The following is an 18,769-nucleotide window of genomic DNA, read 5'->3' on the forward strand; positions in this document are numbered from 1 at the left end:
ACATTGAGATTTCTTTACATCTGTAACGTAAGTTGTATTTTCTTAGGAGAAAAAAGAGCAAGAGCAGAAGTCGCAGTCATGAGAGGAAGAGGAGCAAAAGTAAAGAGCGCAAACGAAGCCGTGATCGTGAGAGGAAAAAGAGCAAAAGCCGGGAGAGGAAACGCAGCAAAAGCAAAGAACGCAGACGTAGCCGCTCTAGAAGTAGAGAACGTAGATTCAGAGGCCGCTATAGAAGCCCATAGTAGGTTATTTTAATGTACAATTGAGCATGTTTCACATCAATATTGTAAAAGTTTGAACTGAACTATGTACTTTCTAAACTAGTCAGTTTACTTTTTACTTTGAACAAGTGTTCAAAGTAATGTTGCAGTTTACAAGGCAGTAAGGAGAACAATGGAAGTAATGTAATATATTTCAGTTACTATAGTAATTTTGTTTTTATCCTAAACTACAAGCAAATAACCTATATTTTGATTAAATTGAACTAAAAATTGATAGAAAAAAAGTAGCATAAAATCAGAATATAACTTTTTAGTTTGGATTAGGATGAAAGGAAATTATCTATTAAAGTCCTGGTAAAAGACACTTAGTAGTAGTTAAAACAGGTCATGTTGAAGGTTTAACACTTAAAAAACTGGATGATAGTTTCTAGTAGGGTGCAGGTTCTTAAGTTGATTGCTGTTGCTTCTAAAAAGAAACTTCTATGGGATCCATAAAAAATATGAACTACCCTCTTCCTGCTGGGCTTGCATCAGGCATTAACTAACAAACTTGCATCAGGCGTTAACTAACAAACTGTATTCCCAGAGCTTTGCTGACATCGCTGATGCTGGTGCACAAAGCAGGAAGTAAACAGAGGTATGTAGAAAAAAATGGACAAAACTATTCCAGAAGGAAGATACCTAGTTGGTAGCTAAGGACTACCTGTTCCATGAAAAAGCTGTCTGCAAGCAATGGAGCATATTTTTTTTCAAAGTTTGTTTTCTAATCAGTTTTTGAGTCTGTGATCTTTGTGGATGATGGCATTCTGCCTGAGCTGCATCATTGCCACTTGGTGGCACGGTGTAGCTAACAGTAGATGAGAATATCTTTAGTTAACAAGAGATATTTATTTAAGAGGTTGGCTCACAGTTGCGCTTCATGTGTGTTAAAGCCTCTAATTACATATATGTATATGCAGAAATAGTATTAAAATAAGTATAGGAAAATAGAGGATCCTTGGAATGAACAAATGATAACCTTTTCTTATAATTTGTGTCAAACTAATATTCTTGAGTTAGCACTACTTGTCTTGAACTGTATTTGTGCCCATATAACAATTAAAAAACAGGGACGTCCGTAAGCATTAGGTTGGCAGGATACTATATTTTTCCTAGTCATGTACTGGATTTATAACAAGCTCTTCTTTGTTTTTACCTTAGTTCTGGTCCAAAATTCAACAGTGCTATCAGAGGGAAGATTGGTCTGCCTCACAGCATCAAATTAAGGTTTCTGAGTTTTCTATTTTTGTGGCTATTTAAGTGTCTGTACTAAAAATTAAGCTACTTTGTATTTTTTTTGATAATCTAGTAAGTATTTTTTAATGTTTACAGCAGACGGCGCTCCAGAAGCAAAAGTCCATTCAGAAAAGACAAGAGCCCTGTTAGGTAGCTATTTTCACGCTATTTCTTAGCTTGTAATTAGTCTTGTTATGCTGAATGTTATGTGAGATGATGCTGCATCTTGAACTGCACAATTACTTTCTGTGCAAGCCAGATTTAGGATTGCCAGTGTCCAAATCGATCTGTCTGATCAATATAGGTATCCATGGTGCTTGGCATGGAAGGGAGGGCTTGAGGGGGGAAATATATATTGTTTTTCTGCTGAAGGAATATCCATAAAATTTAATAAATTCAATTACTGTAAACACCTTGTTCACTGTTGCAAAATTGTTTTGCATAAATCTTGCCTTGCTTTTCATATTTAAGACTATTTGAATTAGGTTATAGTTTACCCAGTTGAAATTGGCTCATTTTTTCTCATGAGTCTCATTTATAGAATCATAAAAGCTGAGATGGAAAAATATTACTTTGGTCATCCAGTCCATCAACTTACAAGTGTGTGATTTTTATCTACAGTATGTTACTCTGTATGTAACACAATGAAACTGAGTGACTGTTTCCCAGTCTAACACATCTCACTGTCAGGAAGGTTTTCCTCATACTTAGCCTAAATATTTATTTTCTTACACCGTGTGGTGTCAAATCCTAAATTCCACACCCTTAGTTTCACTGAATGTGGTACTGAAAGTTCAACTCCAGTGTGTAAAGTCAGATTAATACATGGGTGTCAAACACCCATGATCTGGGCTAGATCTGCCCTGTATAATGTATATGAAGTCTATATGGCGTAATCATATTCTTCAGAATCTAAGTTTTTTATTTTTAATTAAAAAAAAGTGGTGCAGCCCTAACACACGCTGCACTTTGACATGTTCCATGCTACTAAAACAGTGCTGCTAGGACAAGTGACTACAGTAATTATTCAATTTTATAGCAATTATTCTGTTAGCAGTTTACTTGATTGTTTTGTTAGAACTTCTACTCTTTGCATCTTTGGATTTTTTTACATTTTTGGTGGTAACAAATGCTGAAACTAAAATATCACATGACCAAGTTTAAACAGTCGGGACTTTCTGTATATGGACATGTTGGCATTACTTACTGATACAACAGTGATAGTCAGTATACTTGTGTGAAATGGCCACACAGCCAGCTAGGACTCTTATTCTCTGAAATCTTGGCTGTAGTCACTTGTGTGTCTTCAAAAATAATTGTATAAAATTAGGTCCCTAGTTATTGTGATCATTGCTTCTGCATGTCTTAAGAAATGAACAGTCTGTGACAAAATATCCTATTTTGTTACCTGTTTCTTCACTCCCCCCACTTACCTTCTCTGTCTTTTGCATATTGTCTTTTATATAGTAAAGTGACAAACCCTACCCCAAAGAGTTTACAGTGTTTGTTCAATGCCTGTCACAATGGGGCCCTAATGTGGTTGAGTCTTCTAGCCAGTTCTGCAATATAAACTTTAAAAAAAAAAAGGCACTTGTTTGTTAACAAAGTGCTAAGCACCTCCCTTTAAAGTTAGTGGGGATACTTGTGTGGTACGACTTGTGAATATCATTTTAAAGGACTACATTTAGGTTCTCTTTTTAAATCTTGGCTCATAACTTATAAAAAAGTTAGGTAGATGTTTTGACTTCTTGTCAGGCTTAAATGACATATAATTCTGCATTTGCCCAAACTGAGTTGCCTTAAATCAGAACCGAGTTTCTTCTTCTTTTTTTTTTTTTGCAGAGAGCCAATTGATAATTTGACCCCTGAAGAGAGAGATGCTCGAACAGTGTTCTGTATGCAGTTGGCTGCAAGAATTAGGCCAAGAGACTTGGAAGAATTTTTCTCTACTGTAGGAAAGGTAATTGAGGGTGGGTTAAATGAGCATATAAATATTGTTTGTGTGCAGGATCAGTGACATTTCCAATATTGAAGCCCTCTACAAAATTGTGGCCTCCTATTGCAGATCCTCTGCATGTGGAATTCATATTTAGTTAGGAGTTTTGTGTCCGGACTGGTTTGCAAAATCAGAGCTTTAACTCATGGGGGACTTGCCTGTGTCCTACATTTGTCCAGTGACCAATGCAATGGAAGTAATTCTAATTAGGTCCTCCATGTATTGTTGCAATAAGAAGTAAGATTTTATCTTTGCATGTGGGTCTGCAGCATAAGATGGAATTTTAAGCTTCGGTCCCTTTTTAATATGGTAGCCCCTTCTGGTGAGCTGTTAGAAAATTTGTAGTGATGCAACAACTTTGACAAACTGGAATTTACAACCCTTTTTCCTTACTACCTTCAGTTTTATGTCAAAATTGTCAGTCCAAAGATGACTTTCATGAAGCTAACTTTTTTTGGGATGTGTTGGTTTAGAAGGTAGTGTGACTGTGTATCAAGTCTGTAGAGTTATTACACAGTTATGAAATCATTAAGCATCTGTATTGAGTCAAACAATAGCTATCTTCCTGTACATATTCATGAAGTCCCTTAGTAACTATATAAAAGTTAATTGTGCCAAATAGAGATTAATGATAAACCTGAGATTTTCATTCTTGTAGGTTCGTGATGTGCGGATGATCTCTGATAGAAATTCAAGACGTTCCAAGGGAATTGCTTATGTAGAATTTGTTGATGTTAGTTCAGTGCCTCTTGCAATAGGACTAACTGGACAGCGTGTTCTGGGAGTACCAATCATAGTACAAGCATCGCAAGTAAGTTGTGGTTGGTTGTATACTAGTCATAGAATTATGTAACATTTATACTGCAGCATCTGCTGCTTGACCAAGAGGTAATATACACATCCTTGAAGCACTGTTGATTTCAGTGAGACTTACTTAATTTGCAGAGGTACACATATTCCATTTCAAAATTAATTTCTCCATATTTATGCCAAAGTTGTACTAATGTTGTTACTGTTAATTATATTAAGGGATAGCACAAATCACACTAAAGGCCAGAGAATGGGATGGCTGGACTCCAGTCTTGTTTCTACTGTTGTATGGTTGAATAGCTGAAAATTGAGTTACAGTTGAAACATTTCTGTAACCTTAACTGAAGTGGTTGCTTCAGTTTTAATAAATACTGCCAGGCACAGAAAACTGAGTCGAAATAAAACTAGACAAATCAATACAGAGTGATATGTAGAGGGTAAATAAGGGAATTAAGGCTAAGAAGGGGACTGTTAACTGACTTATACAATAGTACATATCCTATGTGTAGTAGTCATGCATATTTAACAAGCAAACTGCATTCTGTTTACTAGAGAAACCAATAATCTACATCAGTTCATTCCATTTCAGGCATATTTCTAGTTGCATAATTCTAATCAAGAGCATGGACTTTTCATAGCATTTAAGTTATTAAAGTTAGCCTATATACAAGCCATTTTTACTGAGAGTTTTCGAGCTTCCACTTTTTAGTGAATTTACTAGATTTAGTAGATTTTTACTTAGGCTGTTACGGACAATGGGAATTTTGTTGTCCCTAGGCAGAGAAAAACAGAGCAGCAGCAATGGCCAATAACCTACAGAAAGGCAGTGCTGGGCCCATGAGACTGTATGTAGGATCATTACACTTCAACATAACTGAAGATATGCTTCGTGGAATCTTTGAACCATTTGGTCGGGTGAGTTCTTATTGATGACAGAGGTGTTATGAAGTGCATGTTGCGATTACTCTTATTTTAGATCCTGTTTCATATAATAAATGCAAAGGACTGAAAGGGCATCCTGATTGTATATAAATTCCACATCTACAAAAATTTTCTCTTCCTGTTCTCATATGTATGTGCATGTTTATAAATCCAGTAGGGGTTAAGTATTCTGATTACATCTGAAAACAAATAAGGGATTTTGTATTAAAATTAAGATATTTTCAATAATACTCAACCATTTTTATTGAACAGGTAGGTGTGATGTGGAGAGCTGAGAATTCAGGGACTAACCTGTCAAGCTAAGATTAGGTGACGCATTTTAATGTTTAAGGAATTCTGTGTACTTAAACTAGCTATGGTTTGTCAGATCTTATGATTGCCTCCCCTTTTGAGGCAAATGTTTCCCTTTCATTTTTTGGATCATGAGGTTGAGGAGGTAGTCAGGAAGATCCTTTTGAGCTGTGGAATCTCAAATTGTTGCAACAATCTACTTCCTGTACATACCAAACAAGCCATTCAGTAGCTCACAAATATCCAGTCAGCCACCTACTCGACAGTTTCTAAAAATTGTATACATAAATCTCTTCTGATGCTTTCTGCATTGTAGCTAACAGCTTGAATGATGTATTCTTGGGCTCCATTTGTCTCCTCCATCCTGGCCCCAAGAGTTGTGTATTCTCCCCTAAAAGGAAAAGATACAACTTTTCACTCCGTAAATCTCCAACAAAATCAAATACCAGCAGAAGTCATACTAAGCCCAAGCTTTATCTCAACCAGAGAATCTTATTTGTGACCAACTGTCTATGATCCCTGACCCTTCCCCCCCAGATCAGGTATCTGTCTGGGCAACCCTGGATAGCTTTTTGCCACTTTCCTCTTCTCCACCGCTTCCTGTTCCTTTCTCCCTCTCTGCTCTGGATCTTGCTGACTTTTTCCAAAAGAAAATTTTAGAAATCTGATGGGACCTCCTCTCACTTCCATTTACTTCTCCTGCCTTTTCTGTCAACACTGAAACTGAGATCTCCTCCTGTTACCGCTTCCAGCTCTCATCCTGTCTCCTGATCTTCCTTGCCACCATTTTCATCCCTACTCTCACCTTTCTCCTCTGATTCTTCCTCTTGTAATACAAACATGCTTTAGTCTCTCCCACCATAAACTCACCTTTGATCATGTGTCTCGCCAGCTATTGGCCAATCTTCCTCTTACGTGATCCTAAAACAGAACATGGCAGAAATTCCAAGGGAGGTGCAATAAATGAGACTTCACACTCTATTTTTAACTATTTCAAACTGAACATATCTCTTCAGAGTAGTTTTTGTAATAGCAACCCATATAACATAACCCTTTCTAGGAAAGGTTCTTGCTAATGCTGAGTAAAGGAAATTAAAACAAATTATTGAAATTAACAAGTAAAATGTAGAATTTGAAATTATGGGTACTCTGGGCAAAAAAGTCATATTTGTTTTCATTGCATACTAATTCATAACCATAGCCTTATAGTTAAACTCCTTGTAATGTACAAATATGGGCTAAATCTTTGGATAACACTAAGATAACTAGTGTATTGCATGGATTATATAATGAAACTGTTAAAATGTGTCCCTTTGCACACACAAATTAAAGTTACAGATGGGCATGTGTATAACGATTCTTAGAGATGTCTGCAATAGTCTACAGTCTGAGTGCTGTATTTTTTAAAAAGACTAAATGAATGTAATTTGCAACCCACTTCCATCTCTGCTTATCTAGCTTCTCAAAAATCATTTTTGTGTACTGCTTGTATTTACTACTTGGTGGGACACTTTACTCCTTAAATTCTTCCTTAACTAGTCAAATGCCTATTAAATAAAATCTGAGTACATATATTGCCTTAAATTAAGGTTTCTGAACATCAGAGGAGTGAAGTTCTAGAACAGCCTTCCAAGGGAAGCAGTGGGGGCAAAAGACATATCTGGCTTCAAGACTAAGCTTGATAAGTTTATGGAGGGGATGATACGATGGGATAGCCTAATTTTGGCAATCAATTGATCTTCAACTATTAGCAGAAGATATGACCAATGGCCTGTGATGAGATGTTAAATGGGTTGGGATCTGAGTTACAACAGAGAATTCTTTCCTGGGTGTCTGGCTGGTGAGTCTTGCCCACATGCTCAGGATTTAGCTGATCGCCGTATTTGGGGTCGGGAAGGAATTTTCCTTCAGGGCAGATTGGCAGAGGCCCTGGGGCTTTTTGCCTTCCTCTGCAGCATGGGGCACGGGTCACTTGCTGGAGGATTCTCTGCACCTTGAAGTCTTTTAAACCACGATTTGAGGACTTGAACAGCTCAAACATAGGTTAGGGGCTTGTTACAGAAGTGGGTGGGTGAGATTTTGTGGCCTGCATTGTGCAGGTGGTCAAACTAGACGATCATAATGGTCCCTTCTGACCTTAAAGTCTGTGATTCTATGATTAAGTTACAGCCTTGTTAAAAGAATATCCTTTAGAGAACTGTAAGAAATTGTTAATTGTGTTCCATTTTGTTTTATCTTGATCAAGCTTTGGTAAGAGGAATAGTATAGGCCAGGAGGGGATAGGGTTGAAGTCTTCAAGAAAGACTTAAGAAAATGGAATGTAGATTTAGATATGGGTTTTTAAAATCATCTCCTTTATTATTCCTCCTCCCCCCCCTTTACGGATGTATAACAATCTGATACTTTATGGTTACAGATTATTTGCAAATAGTAGTTTTTTTTTCAAAAACTCAGTAACTTGTGAAATTCTGTTCACTGCCCAAAATAGCAGCAGGCAAGGATATGACTTCCAATGTTTATACTTTTTTTTAGTTTAGCTCCTACTAGATTCTCATTTTATAATTTGATACATTGTACAAAATTGCAATTGCTTGTATCTGAGTTGATGTAACAATCAGCAATTGATGATGGCTGTGCTATCATAGTATGTGCTAAGAGGTCACATCTGAGTGGAAGCCATTGGCTGGCTGAGGAGCCTAAAATAATCCATAAAAATAAATTGAACATACCTGAGGCTGTTTTGGTGCACTCAACAGAGGACCCTGCATGTCTCACTTTTAGTAAATTACAAGTTACCTTTATGCTAATGTAGATGCTTTTACCAGCTCCACCTTTTTTGAGTAAAAAAACTTCCAGCAAAAGCTTTTAAGCTCCTTTATGGAGCTCATATTCTCTGTGTATATATAAAGTCTGCTGCAGTTTCCACGGTATGCATCCGATGAAGTGAGCTGCAGCTCACGAAAGCTCATGCTCAAATAAATTGGTTAGTCTCTAAGGTGCCACAAGTACTCCTTTTCTTTTTGCGAATACAGACTAACACGGCTGTTACTCTGAAACCTGTCTTTATGGACCATGTGTTTATACCAGCTGTTTTATGCTTTTGTTCGATAACTTGTGATGTATTCAAAAAACTTGTGTGGGAGGAGGCTAAATTGAACTGCTCATTTGTCTTTATGGGATGTAATGTGTGATAGTCTAATTTTTTTTCATTTTTTAGATTGAAAGCATTCAACTGATGATGGATAGTGAAACTGGACGCTCCAAAGGATATGGATTTATTACGGTAAGATTTTGACTTGTAATAAGTTAGCAGAGTTGTGGGTTAGGTTGGTGACCCAAAATCCCACTGATTGAACATGGGCATTTCAGAGCTCAGGCAGAAACAAACTGCCCAGAGTCAGAGGTTTAAACTGAGATTAGAAAACTTCTTCAGATGGTTTCTATGTGATTTAAACAAAAAAGAGCTTTGTATAACCCGATTGCTTTTCTCCAAGGAATAGCTAGCTCTTTGTGGTCCAGCTCCTTAAAGCACTCTTACAGCAACACAGATCACTCTGTATGTTAGAAATATTTTATTCACTTTGGACAATCCCAACCCTTGGGGCATGTCTCTTTAGTCTGCCTTCCAATCCTGGATTGGTGGCATCACATATGGTTAATTAACAAATTGGCGATTAAGTACGGTATTTAAAAACAAAGTAAACTCACACATGACCAGTATTACCAATTACCTCAGTAAGCTATGTCACCACCCCTTCAAGGAAAAGCTTGAGTGGAAATAGGCCTTTGCGCGAAGTCCTGAAGGTCATCAGACTTAGGTTTTGTTAGAGGAATCAAATGGCAGAGGCTAGGGGTTTTGAAGGAGAGCACATCTAGCCAGGCGCAGATGTTCAAAACTGGGAACTAAGATCTAGTGTTTAAACTGACACAGCAATATGTGGTGGAAGGAAGAGCTCTCAGCTGTTAGCCAAGTTTGGATTATTGTACATGGAAACAGATGGGGGGAATCACCACAACTACGTAACTGTTATATGTGCATTCTGTGGCTGACACCTGACTAAGTAGACATGCAGCCGCATGCTGCACTGCCTGAAGCTTTGATTGGCCCATAACTACATGTAAAGCATGCTACAGTAATTGAGATCACAAGACAAGGGCATGACCCAAGAAAAGTGACTTCATTCCTGACCGCTCACTGAAGGAAAGCTGAAGGCATGGCCTTGATTTATGTTGGAATTTTTAATTTGTGGAATAGATGCCTAGAACAGAAGATGATCATTAAAAAATTGAATAGATATGCCAACAAAAAATCCCTAAATTGCTTCTTTAAAGTTAAAGGTGTCTCAGATATATTCTTATAGATAATACGTTTGATAGAAAGTACCTTGTGAACTTTGCTAGACACTGACCATGTATAATTCTACAGTTCTCAGATTCAGAGTGTGCCAAAAAAGCCTTGGAACAACTAAATGGATTTGAGCTAGCTGGCAGGCCAATGAAAGTAGGTCATGTAACAGAACGCACTGATGCTTCCAGTGCTAGTTCATTTTTGGACAGTGATGAACTGGAAAGGACTGGAATTGACTTGGGAACAACTGGTCGTCTACAGTTGATGGCAAGACTTGCAGAGGGTAAGTGTGGTAATATAGGTTATGTGAAAATATTGGGGTTAACTTAGTAGGAAGTATTTCACTTCCTTTAATGTTGAGAACGCTAAGATTCTTAAGCTAGGCTACTTCCCAAGACTTAATTCCTAGACTACTTACCAAGTGAAGAACTCAGACTAGTACTTTCTATCGCAGGTACTGGTTTGCAGATTCCCCCAGCTGCACAACAGGCTCTGCAGATGAGTGGATCTTTAGCATTTGGTGCTGTGGCAGGTAAGAATTTGAGGATCCATTTATTTTGGCATGTTGTTTTTAGCATGCTTATATCTTCAAGGGAGGTGAAAATATTTTATATCTTGTGATTTAACATTAGAACTATAGTAGTTCACAGCAGAGCTCCCAGTCATGGTGAATTATTCAACTCTGCAAATCTACAAACATAAATAAGGATAACGTATCACAATGTATTCTTCATTTATTTTAATGTGGTTCAGTTTGTGCTGTTTTGCAAATATACTGTAGTACGCTTACTAGCGCATTGTACAGATTAGATAATTCTTAGCAATCTGCGTCCTCACTGCCTCTCTCGTGACAGGAGTGGAGAAACAACTTGTTTTTTTTTGCTGTTAGGCACAGATCAGTAGTATCCTATTAATGTGGAATTACCATAGTCATGCTTTGACATTTCCTGTTCATGGGTGTCAGTTGCAGGGTTTAAAATCAACAAGTCCCAAACTGAGCTATTGAACTCTATCACGGTGTACAATCATACTATTGTGCCACCTTCTCAAATCTGTAACCTGGATGTCTTCGACTGACCTTTAGGTTTGCACATGCAAGTCATGACTACATCTAGTTTCTTGTGTTACATTTCAAAGATCCAACCTTTCTTCTCCATCCATGTATGTAAATCTCTCAATCATGTGCTTCTATTTTATATCTTGATATTTGCAACCTCCTCTTGTCTAGCATTGACTACTACAACCTTACCCTTGAAAAATCCATACAAAATGTTGCTAAGGTTATCTTTCTGACTCATTGCCCTGGCCACATCAGTCCTCTTCAGGACCCTCCATTATCTTCCCCTTTCACCTCTTCATTATACATATGCTTTTCTTTATCTTTAAGACTCTTCACAACTTAGCTTTGCCCTACCTAATGATCTAGTAACTTACTACATTGGTGACATCTACCTTCATTTCATCTACATGCTGCCTTTTACCACCCAGTGAGTTTGTCAAATGGGGAAGACTCTCAGATAAGAGCTACTACCATATCACCCTTCAACTCTCTCCTCCTCAAGACTCACTTTGGCTGTGATATCAAGAAAACCCTGCCTACTCATCATGGCTAAGCAGATGAGGAACTGTGACTGTCCATTTCCCCCTTACTTTTTCTGTTCCCTTACTCTTATCTCCATTCCAGTTTTTCCCCCATCCAATCTGTTACCATTAAAATAGTTATATTAAAAAAGCAAAAAACATAACAAAACTGCCAGTTGCCATGTTCACTTACTTGCATAATACTCTATCCCTCAATCCTTTGTCTGTTTGTGTCCTTTGGGTGGTCTCCTAAGTGGGCTGTGTACAGCTTCCAGCACCAATGAGGACCTAATCTTCATTGGGGCTTTGGGCAAGTAACTGGTTTGTGATGCAAGGGACATTGTGAAGGGATGCCAGTGCAGTGAGAAGCTGTGCGAGGGATCGCAAAGGGAGTGGGACTTCACAGTGGACAATAGGACATGGGAAGACTAGTACAGATCAATCCTGATAGCTGTCATGTGAATATCTTCACTGATCTATATTTATTTAGAAACCTGGGAATTCCTTGGTTTCTTTTTTTTACTTAAAACAAAATTAAGGTTGTTCCATTGCATTTCCAATGAATGAAATCGCTAAAACTCCAGGGAAAGCAGTCTTCGTTCATACAAGTGTCATAACTGCACACTTGGATGCCTCACCTCTTAAAACCTCTTTGCACTTTCAACATAAAGCCAACTACAGTACACACACATCCTCAAAACTACTCACAACCTAACTCTAGTCTCATTTTTATGTACAAACCATATATTAATCAGTACATGGGCCTAAAGTGAATATCTGTATGGATGAGGGCAGACTATAGAGGAAATGAGTGCACTATATCTGGTTATAGGTTGGAAGAGCAAATGAATCCAGAAAATGCTAGTCATATAAATCCCTCTCCTAGACCACTGTGTTGAGTTCTGGTCACCTATTGCAATAAGACCACTTTCAGATACGGGACATAAATAATTAGGTGTACAAAAACTGTTCTATGAGGAGATAGTGAAGTGTCTGACTAGTCAACAAAATAAAACAAGATCTGAGATTTCATGCACCCTCCTCTGAAATGTCCATTCTCACCCATTTAAAGTATTACAATTCCCTTTTGTGTGTTTGTGTGAATTAATGGAAGATCTGGGCAGGAGGAAGAAAGCTGGAAGTTATATTTACATCACTTGCAACCCACAGTTTACCATTCCTGCTGATTTAAAGAGGCGTAGGTTGAACGTCAAATTTAATCCGGGCAATGTCATTGCGTTCTGTAGTGATGCTTAAAGTCATGTTATCTCTGCCTCATTTCCCCCATTTGTAAAATGGATAACTATACTTCGAGGCTTATTTAGATATTTTCAAACTATTTTGAACTTGGAAAGCACTGAAGTAATAGTTCAGCATTGACTTCTGTTATAAGAAAAGGTTGCTAGCTGAAACATCTATTTGTATTTTTTAAATTAAAATTGATAACCTCTATTTTTAAATTACATTGAAGATTCCAGCTAATGAAGATAAAACTACTAGTACAGAAATAGTTGGTGTATAATGCTTGTTAAAACTGCTCTCTCTACTACTTTGGTGTCCAAATTGTTCTTTATCAAGAGGATAAATAGAACAGATTATGGTAAAGTGTGTGGACCAAAGAATTTTCATGTTTGTTTTGCTGTCCATTAATTGAATGCTACCTCTTTGGAGAATATTTGTCTAGGTAGTTATAGGTCCTCCTAGTCACTAGTATCTGAGCACCTCCCATGTGATAAATTAGAAGGAACAAAGCTATCTTTATTCTCCTATCTGAAGAAATAGAAGTAGACTGGAGGTGTTGTGTATCTGCATGAAGATCTTGCCCAACCTAGATTTAGGTGGGCAGTTAAGATCTAGTGTTTAGTGTTTTTATTTAATTTTCTATACATTCTTTTCTTTAGATTTGCAAACCAGACTTACCCAGCAGAATGAAGGTACGGTTGGATTAACATTTACTGTTGGCAAATGGGTTTTGCAAAAGTGGGTTCTTTGTACCAGAAGCACTTTACATCTGTGTAGAAAGTTCTTCCAGCACCCAAGAAATGCTGTTTTATTGGTATCTATAGGAAACACACATTTTAAGTGGTTTTATATATTGCTTTCTAGATATAGATATATATAACACCTAACCCTAGTATTCCTGACACCTCCTAAATTTTGCACTATTAAGACAACTCTTGTTAAAAATTAATAATTTAAATACAGTTTTCTAGCAATATATCTTAGAGGGGGTGGTTAAATAAGGGAACTGGGAGTTAGGATTCCTGGGTTCTATTCCCAGACAAATCATGCATTTATTATATGACTTTGGGCAAGTCACAAAACCCCACTATTCATCTGAAAACTTCCACAGACCTAGAAAGGGAGTTGAGCTCTCAAAATGATAACCTGAACTCTTGACTCCTTTTTCATGTTGAATAAAATATAAATTTCAATTAACTTCAAAGAATAACTTATAATGGGGCAATTATTCAATTGGCTGTTGTAAGTCAGCCACACTGGAAGGCTACTGATTGCTAGGTTTTAGTCAAACTAACATAACCATTCCTAGCGCAGTACTGTAACATTCGGTAACTTAAAGGTAAAATGTTCATATCCTCCCTTTTCACTACTCAGAAAAGCTTTCTAAACTGATATTTAACCCTGCCGTTTAGGAAAACTGCAAATTTTTGTATTTTTGCTGCAGTATAACTAGTTAAATATATTAATGAATTTTCAGAGTTCGCTATTGCCTGTCCATGGTTCCATTATCACCATAAGTGTGAATGGTGCTGTTGTCTCCATATGGAGCTGTCATTTGGTTTATACATTAGACTGTCTCTTCTACTTAAATTGAGCTGCAGGATGTGCAGTTCCCTGCTGGAATGCTTGGGACAGGCAAATCTTTTCAAAGATATTTGGTTACTTATGTTTTTGTTTAAATTGGTTAATATAATCATGGGTAACTGAATTTAGGCATAGATTTAATAGTTCTAAACTGCACTGATTTTTAAATGGGACAGTTCTGAGATTCTGTCTTTTGCATGCATTCCAGTGGCACGCTATATTTTCTGTGTTCTAACATACATCAAATGTCAGTGAATTCCAATTTGTTTTTAGAGATAATCAGGTTTAAAAAAATAAATCTTATTGCTGTCGAAGCTTTTTACTTGCTGTTTCCTATAATACTTCAGAGGGGGAGATTCATTAAATATAGGAAAATGATTGTGAAACAAATTATCTCGGAAGGCTTGAAAGTATAGTACAAGCATCTACTTTTAACTCAGGTTTTGAAATTGATTGGTTTCAAGTTAACTTCATCTCTTTTAGACACTTCGTTTTGATTTCTTGTAAGTTGGTATAGTAATTACAATTATATTCAGAAGTGTTGGTCTTTTAGTTAAAGCATGAGGCTGGGAGTAGGGATGCCTGGGTTCCAAGTCTGTCTGGGTACATTAATCAGAGTGGCTCCCAAGAATTATTTTAACAAATTTCTTACCATGAGGTTAAGAATAAGTTGTTTTTGGTTTTGTGGGGGGAGTTTATCAAGAACTGTGGTTCTGAATTCTATTTCCAGTTCTGTCATAGATTTCTTGTCTAATCTTAGGAATGTAACTTCACTTCTCTATGCCTTTGATTTCTGCATCTGATTAAAAATATTAATGTTGTAACTGAATATGATGAAAACAGGTTGATCAACCATCTGTCAGGGATGTTCTATGTTTAGTTAGCCCTGCCACAGCACAGGGGACTGGACTGGACTTCATGACTTTTTGAGGTCCCTTCCAGTCCTGTGGTTCTGTGATTTTGAAGCACAGACAGAAAAAGCCTTACTTATAAATTAAACTTTATGTAAAAGACTTTTTCCTTCAATGACAGAAAAACATGTCACTTTCTCTTTAAATAGTCTTGGCTGCAGCTGCTTCTGTACAACCACTTGCAACACAATGCTTCCAGCTTTCCAATATGTTTAACCCTCAAACGTAAGTTACCTGCTGTCTATTTCCATTTGTTACACATTTGTTTCTGACATTAGTGGAATTAGTGTGAAAATTAGTTTTTTTTGGAGGCGTGGTTTTGTTTTCACTTTTGAATTTTTCCTTTGGCAGTGAAGAAGAAGCTGGCTGGGATACAGAAATTAAGGATGATGTTATTGAGGAATGTAACAAACATGGAGGAGTTATCCACATTTATGTAGACAAAAATTCAGCTCAGGTATGTCTTTTGAGAGGTATTAAACAAATTTTAGAAGCTCTTTTCAAGTTGTCACTGTCAGACCTCTTTCGCAAGCGTTACAATTGTGTTGAGGTGAATAGAAATGTCTTAATTAAAAAAAAATCTTCTGAGTTGCTGAATGCAGCTAAGCAAGAGTCACTCCAGCAATTATTTTAATTATCTACTTTTGTAAGTGGATAGGCAATTTTCTGTAGCTACAAGAAACTCAGAGTTTAGCATGTTCTTGTGGGTCTACAAAAGAGTCAAATTAAAATATTGCAGAAATGCATATTTGGGCTGTAATGAGAACCCCTCTACCAGGTAGCCTTAGTTTGTTTCAGACTTGTGATATTTATTGTGTGAGTTCATTGAATAGCATACTTCAGTCAGTAATCTATCTGAAAAATACACTAACACTATAGGGTAAAATTCTTTAGCAATACAGAAACTGCTGTCTCCTTTGTGGACTGTGGGATGGCCCAGTGTGTCCCTGGCTGGTGAAGACCATTGGGGATGATGTGTCTTCTATATGGAAACAGTGGGCTAATGTCTTCTCCCTCAGGCATTATGTTCTTTCTCCATAAGTGCTCAGGGGTTCATTTGTTGCTTGAAAGACCCTTCCCTTGATATGCGCATGTTGGCTGACTATTCAGTCAATCTCTGCTCCTTTTAGGAGGAGGAGAAAGGTTATTGAAGATAGTGACTGGACAACTCTGGTTGATTTCTAACAACATAATTTAAAGCTGAACTGAATTATGTCAGTGAAACAGCCTGGGTTAATGTATCTGATATTAGTGCAGGACATTCCACAGTTTTTGTACCTTTATCATATGCCAGTGAGGCTGCTGTCCGGTAGGGTGAAGGGAAGTCTACTCAGATGTTACTGAATAACTTTGGAGGAGAGAGTTTAAAAGGCAGTAGTGTGCACTTTATCCCCAAACACAACAACTTTGTTATCAATGATTGTTTCAGCAGAGTGGAGGAAAAACTCTTGGGAGGTACAGGCAAACACAATTCTGCAGCCTCCAAAAAAAAAAAAAAGAATGCAGGATCCAACTCTCCTGCCTTATAATTTATCATTAATTACTGTCACCTCATTAGATTTATACTTCCGACCAAACCGTACTATTTTCTGTTCAAAGGATCTATTTCATTTGGGTGTTGCTACCATGAACTTCAGAATGTCTTGGGATTTGGGATAGGACCTCACCCTTAGTTTGAATTCTGGAATGCAATTCCATGGTATCACCTTCAAAATAAACCTTACCATTGTGAAGAGACTATTCCAAAGTGAACAGAATGTGAACTGATGCAATGGCGTCTGCCTGAGTTTGCAGACAGCTTAAAACAAAAACTTTTAGGGAAATGTGAACTGAGTATTCATCACAGATTCCTGTTCTTGGGGATATTACTGCACAGATCACAAGCTAGAACACGCTGAGAAAGGCCAACCTTAGGAGGACCCTCCTCCCCCATTGCCTTAAGCTACTCAGCATGCTATGTGAGACTGTGTAAAGGGATATGACACCTGCATCTTACTTCCAGTTGCTGAAACAGGAAGTGGGAATAAAAAAATAAAATTCCTTTGCTTTTTGATATCTCCTAATTTGAAAGACTTTTACCATTTAGTTTAGTCACTAATTTAGGAGTCTGGCCCAGTTTAGTAGCCTCACTTTCAGATGTAAGGAAGATGGAATACAGTGCTGAGAAGACCTTGATAGCTTGAGCCAAATACAGTCCCGGATTTGATTCTGAGGCCCTCTTCCTCTAGACTGAGAGGGGAAGAAAGAAAATAGCACCATTGTTCCCCAGGACCTCTGTCTCCAAGACCAGAGATAGCAACATTACATCCTCAGGTTTCAAGATTGCAAACTTCCCAATGCCAAGAAGAAAGTATTATGGCCAGCACTGCGGGAAATCAGCACATGGGTGGTTATCCCAGGTGCTGAAGCCCAAGTTGATACATAGCTCACGTTCCCCAGCACATGGGATAACCACCTATGTGCCCATAGCCCTTCCTCTGTCAGTAACAGAACTAAAGCATGTGGTTCCACTGGGTACCACAGGTTAACATTTGGCATTCTTTGTGCTGACTTTCTGCGTGGTTGGAGTGAGTCATTCTGAAGTGCTTGGGAGGGATATCTCAGTGGTTTGAGCATTGGCCTGCTAAACCCAGGGTTGTGAGTTCAATTCTTGAGGGAGCCATTTAGGGATCTGAGGCAAAAATTGGGGATTGGTCCTGCTTTGAGCAGGGTGTTGGACTAGATGACCTCCTGAGGTCCCTTCCAACCCTGATATTCTATGATTTATGATCCTATCTGTTATAATTAAGGCTGCGAGTCTGTCACAGAACTCATGACTTTCCAGGATCTCCATGACTTCTGCAGTGGCCGTTGCGGCTGGCCCGGGTGCTGCCTGAGCAGCTTGGGTGGCCCCCGGGCCAGCTGCACCAACCACTGCTGGGGCAGTCTTGGGCCACTGTGCCACTCCCCCACCAGCAGCAGCAGGGTCTGGGTGCGGAAGGGGGCTCAGTACTGAGGCGGCAGGTTGGGGTGCAGGAGGGGGTGAGGACTCTTGGAGGTGCTTAACTCAGTGGGGCTCCCCGGAAGCAGCAACATGTCCCTCCCTCACCTACTAGGTGGAGGCGTGGCCAGGCGGCTCTGCATGTTCCTTCTGCATGCAGGCACCACCCCCACAGCTGCTGTTGGCCGCAAGGACATACTGGCTGCTTCCGGGAGCCAGGTAGGGAGCCTGCAAGCCCTGCCTGTTGTTGGCCGTCTCCTCCCCCACCCCCAGCAGTGGGGGTGCTGGGCCACATGCTGCACTCAGCTGCAGCGCTCCCCGGAGCACCCTGGTTGTCATCCCTTCCCCCAGCCCCCACCCCACCCCCCAAAGTTTCAGTAAGGGGTATATAATACAAGTCATGGACAGGTCACGGGCCGTGAACTTTTGTTTACTGTCCGTGACCTGTCTGTGACTTTTACTAAAAATACTTGGGACTAAAATGGAAATTTAGTTACAATCCAAACCTGTCAATCAAGTCAGAATCTTCATGAAGTTTCATGTGGCCTGGCAACTTCCTTGGCAAGACTAAAATGCCTTCCTATGTGT

The 18,769-nt window shown here is 38.6% G+C and overlaps 1 protein-coding gene across 9 annotated transcripts in view; it reads left to right on the forward strand.

The window, feature by feature from the left end:
- Positions 1–18,769, forward strand: part of RBM39 (RNA binding motif protein 39) — a 49,184-nt gene that overhangs the window by 19,767 nt on the left and 10,648 nt on the right. For 5 of the 9 annotated variants that reach the window (XM_073309980.2, XM_073309981.2, XM_073309982.2 and 2 more), the window contains 12 exons: positions 47–241; positions 1,422–1,487; positions 1,593–1,646; positions 3,339–3,456; positions 4,151–4,303; positions 5,080–5,217; positions 8,753–8,818; positions 9,962–10,166; positions 10,338–10,415; positions 13,366–13,398; positions 15,351–15,426; positions 15,553–15,658. In XM_073309980.2, coding sequence (XP_073166081.1) covers positions 47–241; positions 1,422–1,487; positions 1,593–1,646; positions 3,339–3,456; positions 4,151–4,303; positions 5,080–5,217; positions 8,753–8,818; positions 9,962–10,166; positions 10,338–10,415; positions 13,366–13,398; positions 15,351–15,426; positions 15,553–15,658 — 1,288 coding nt within the window. Of the gene's footprint in view, positions 1–46; positions 242–1,421; positions 1,488–1,592; positions 1,647–3,338; positions 3,457–4,150; positions 4,304–5,079; positions 5,218–8,752; positions 8,819–9,961; positions 10,167–10,337; positions 10,416–13,365; positions 13,399–15,350; positions 15,427–15,552; positions 15,659–18,296; positions 18,613–18,769 lie in introns of those variants that run through there. The other 4 variants (XM_073309985.2, XM_073309984.2, XM_073309986.1 and 1 more) reach the window with 4 other exon arrangements.

This window comes from Lepidochelys kempii, chromosome 13, assembly GCF_965140285.1.
Source record: "Lepidochelys kempii isolate rLepKem1 chromosome 13, rLepKem1.hap1, whole genome shotgun sequence".
Taxonomy (NCBI): Eukaryota; Metazoa; Chordata; order Testudines; family Cheloniidae; genus Lepidochelys; species Lepidochelys kempii.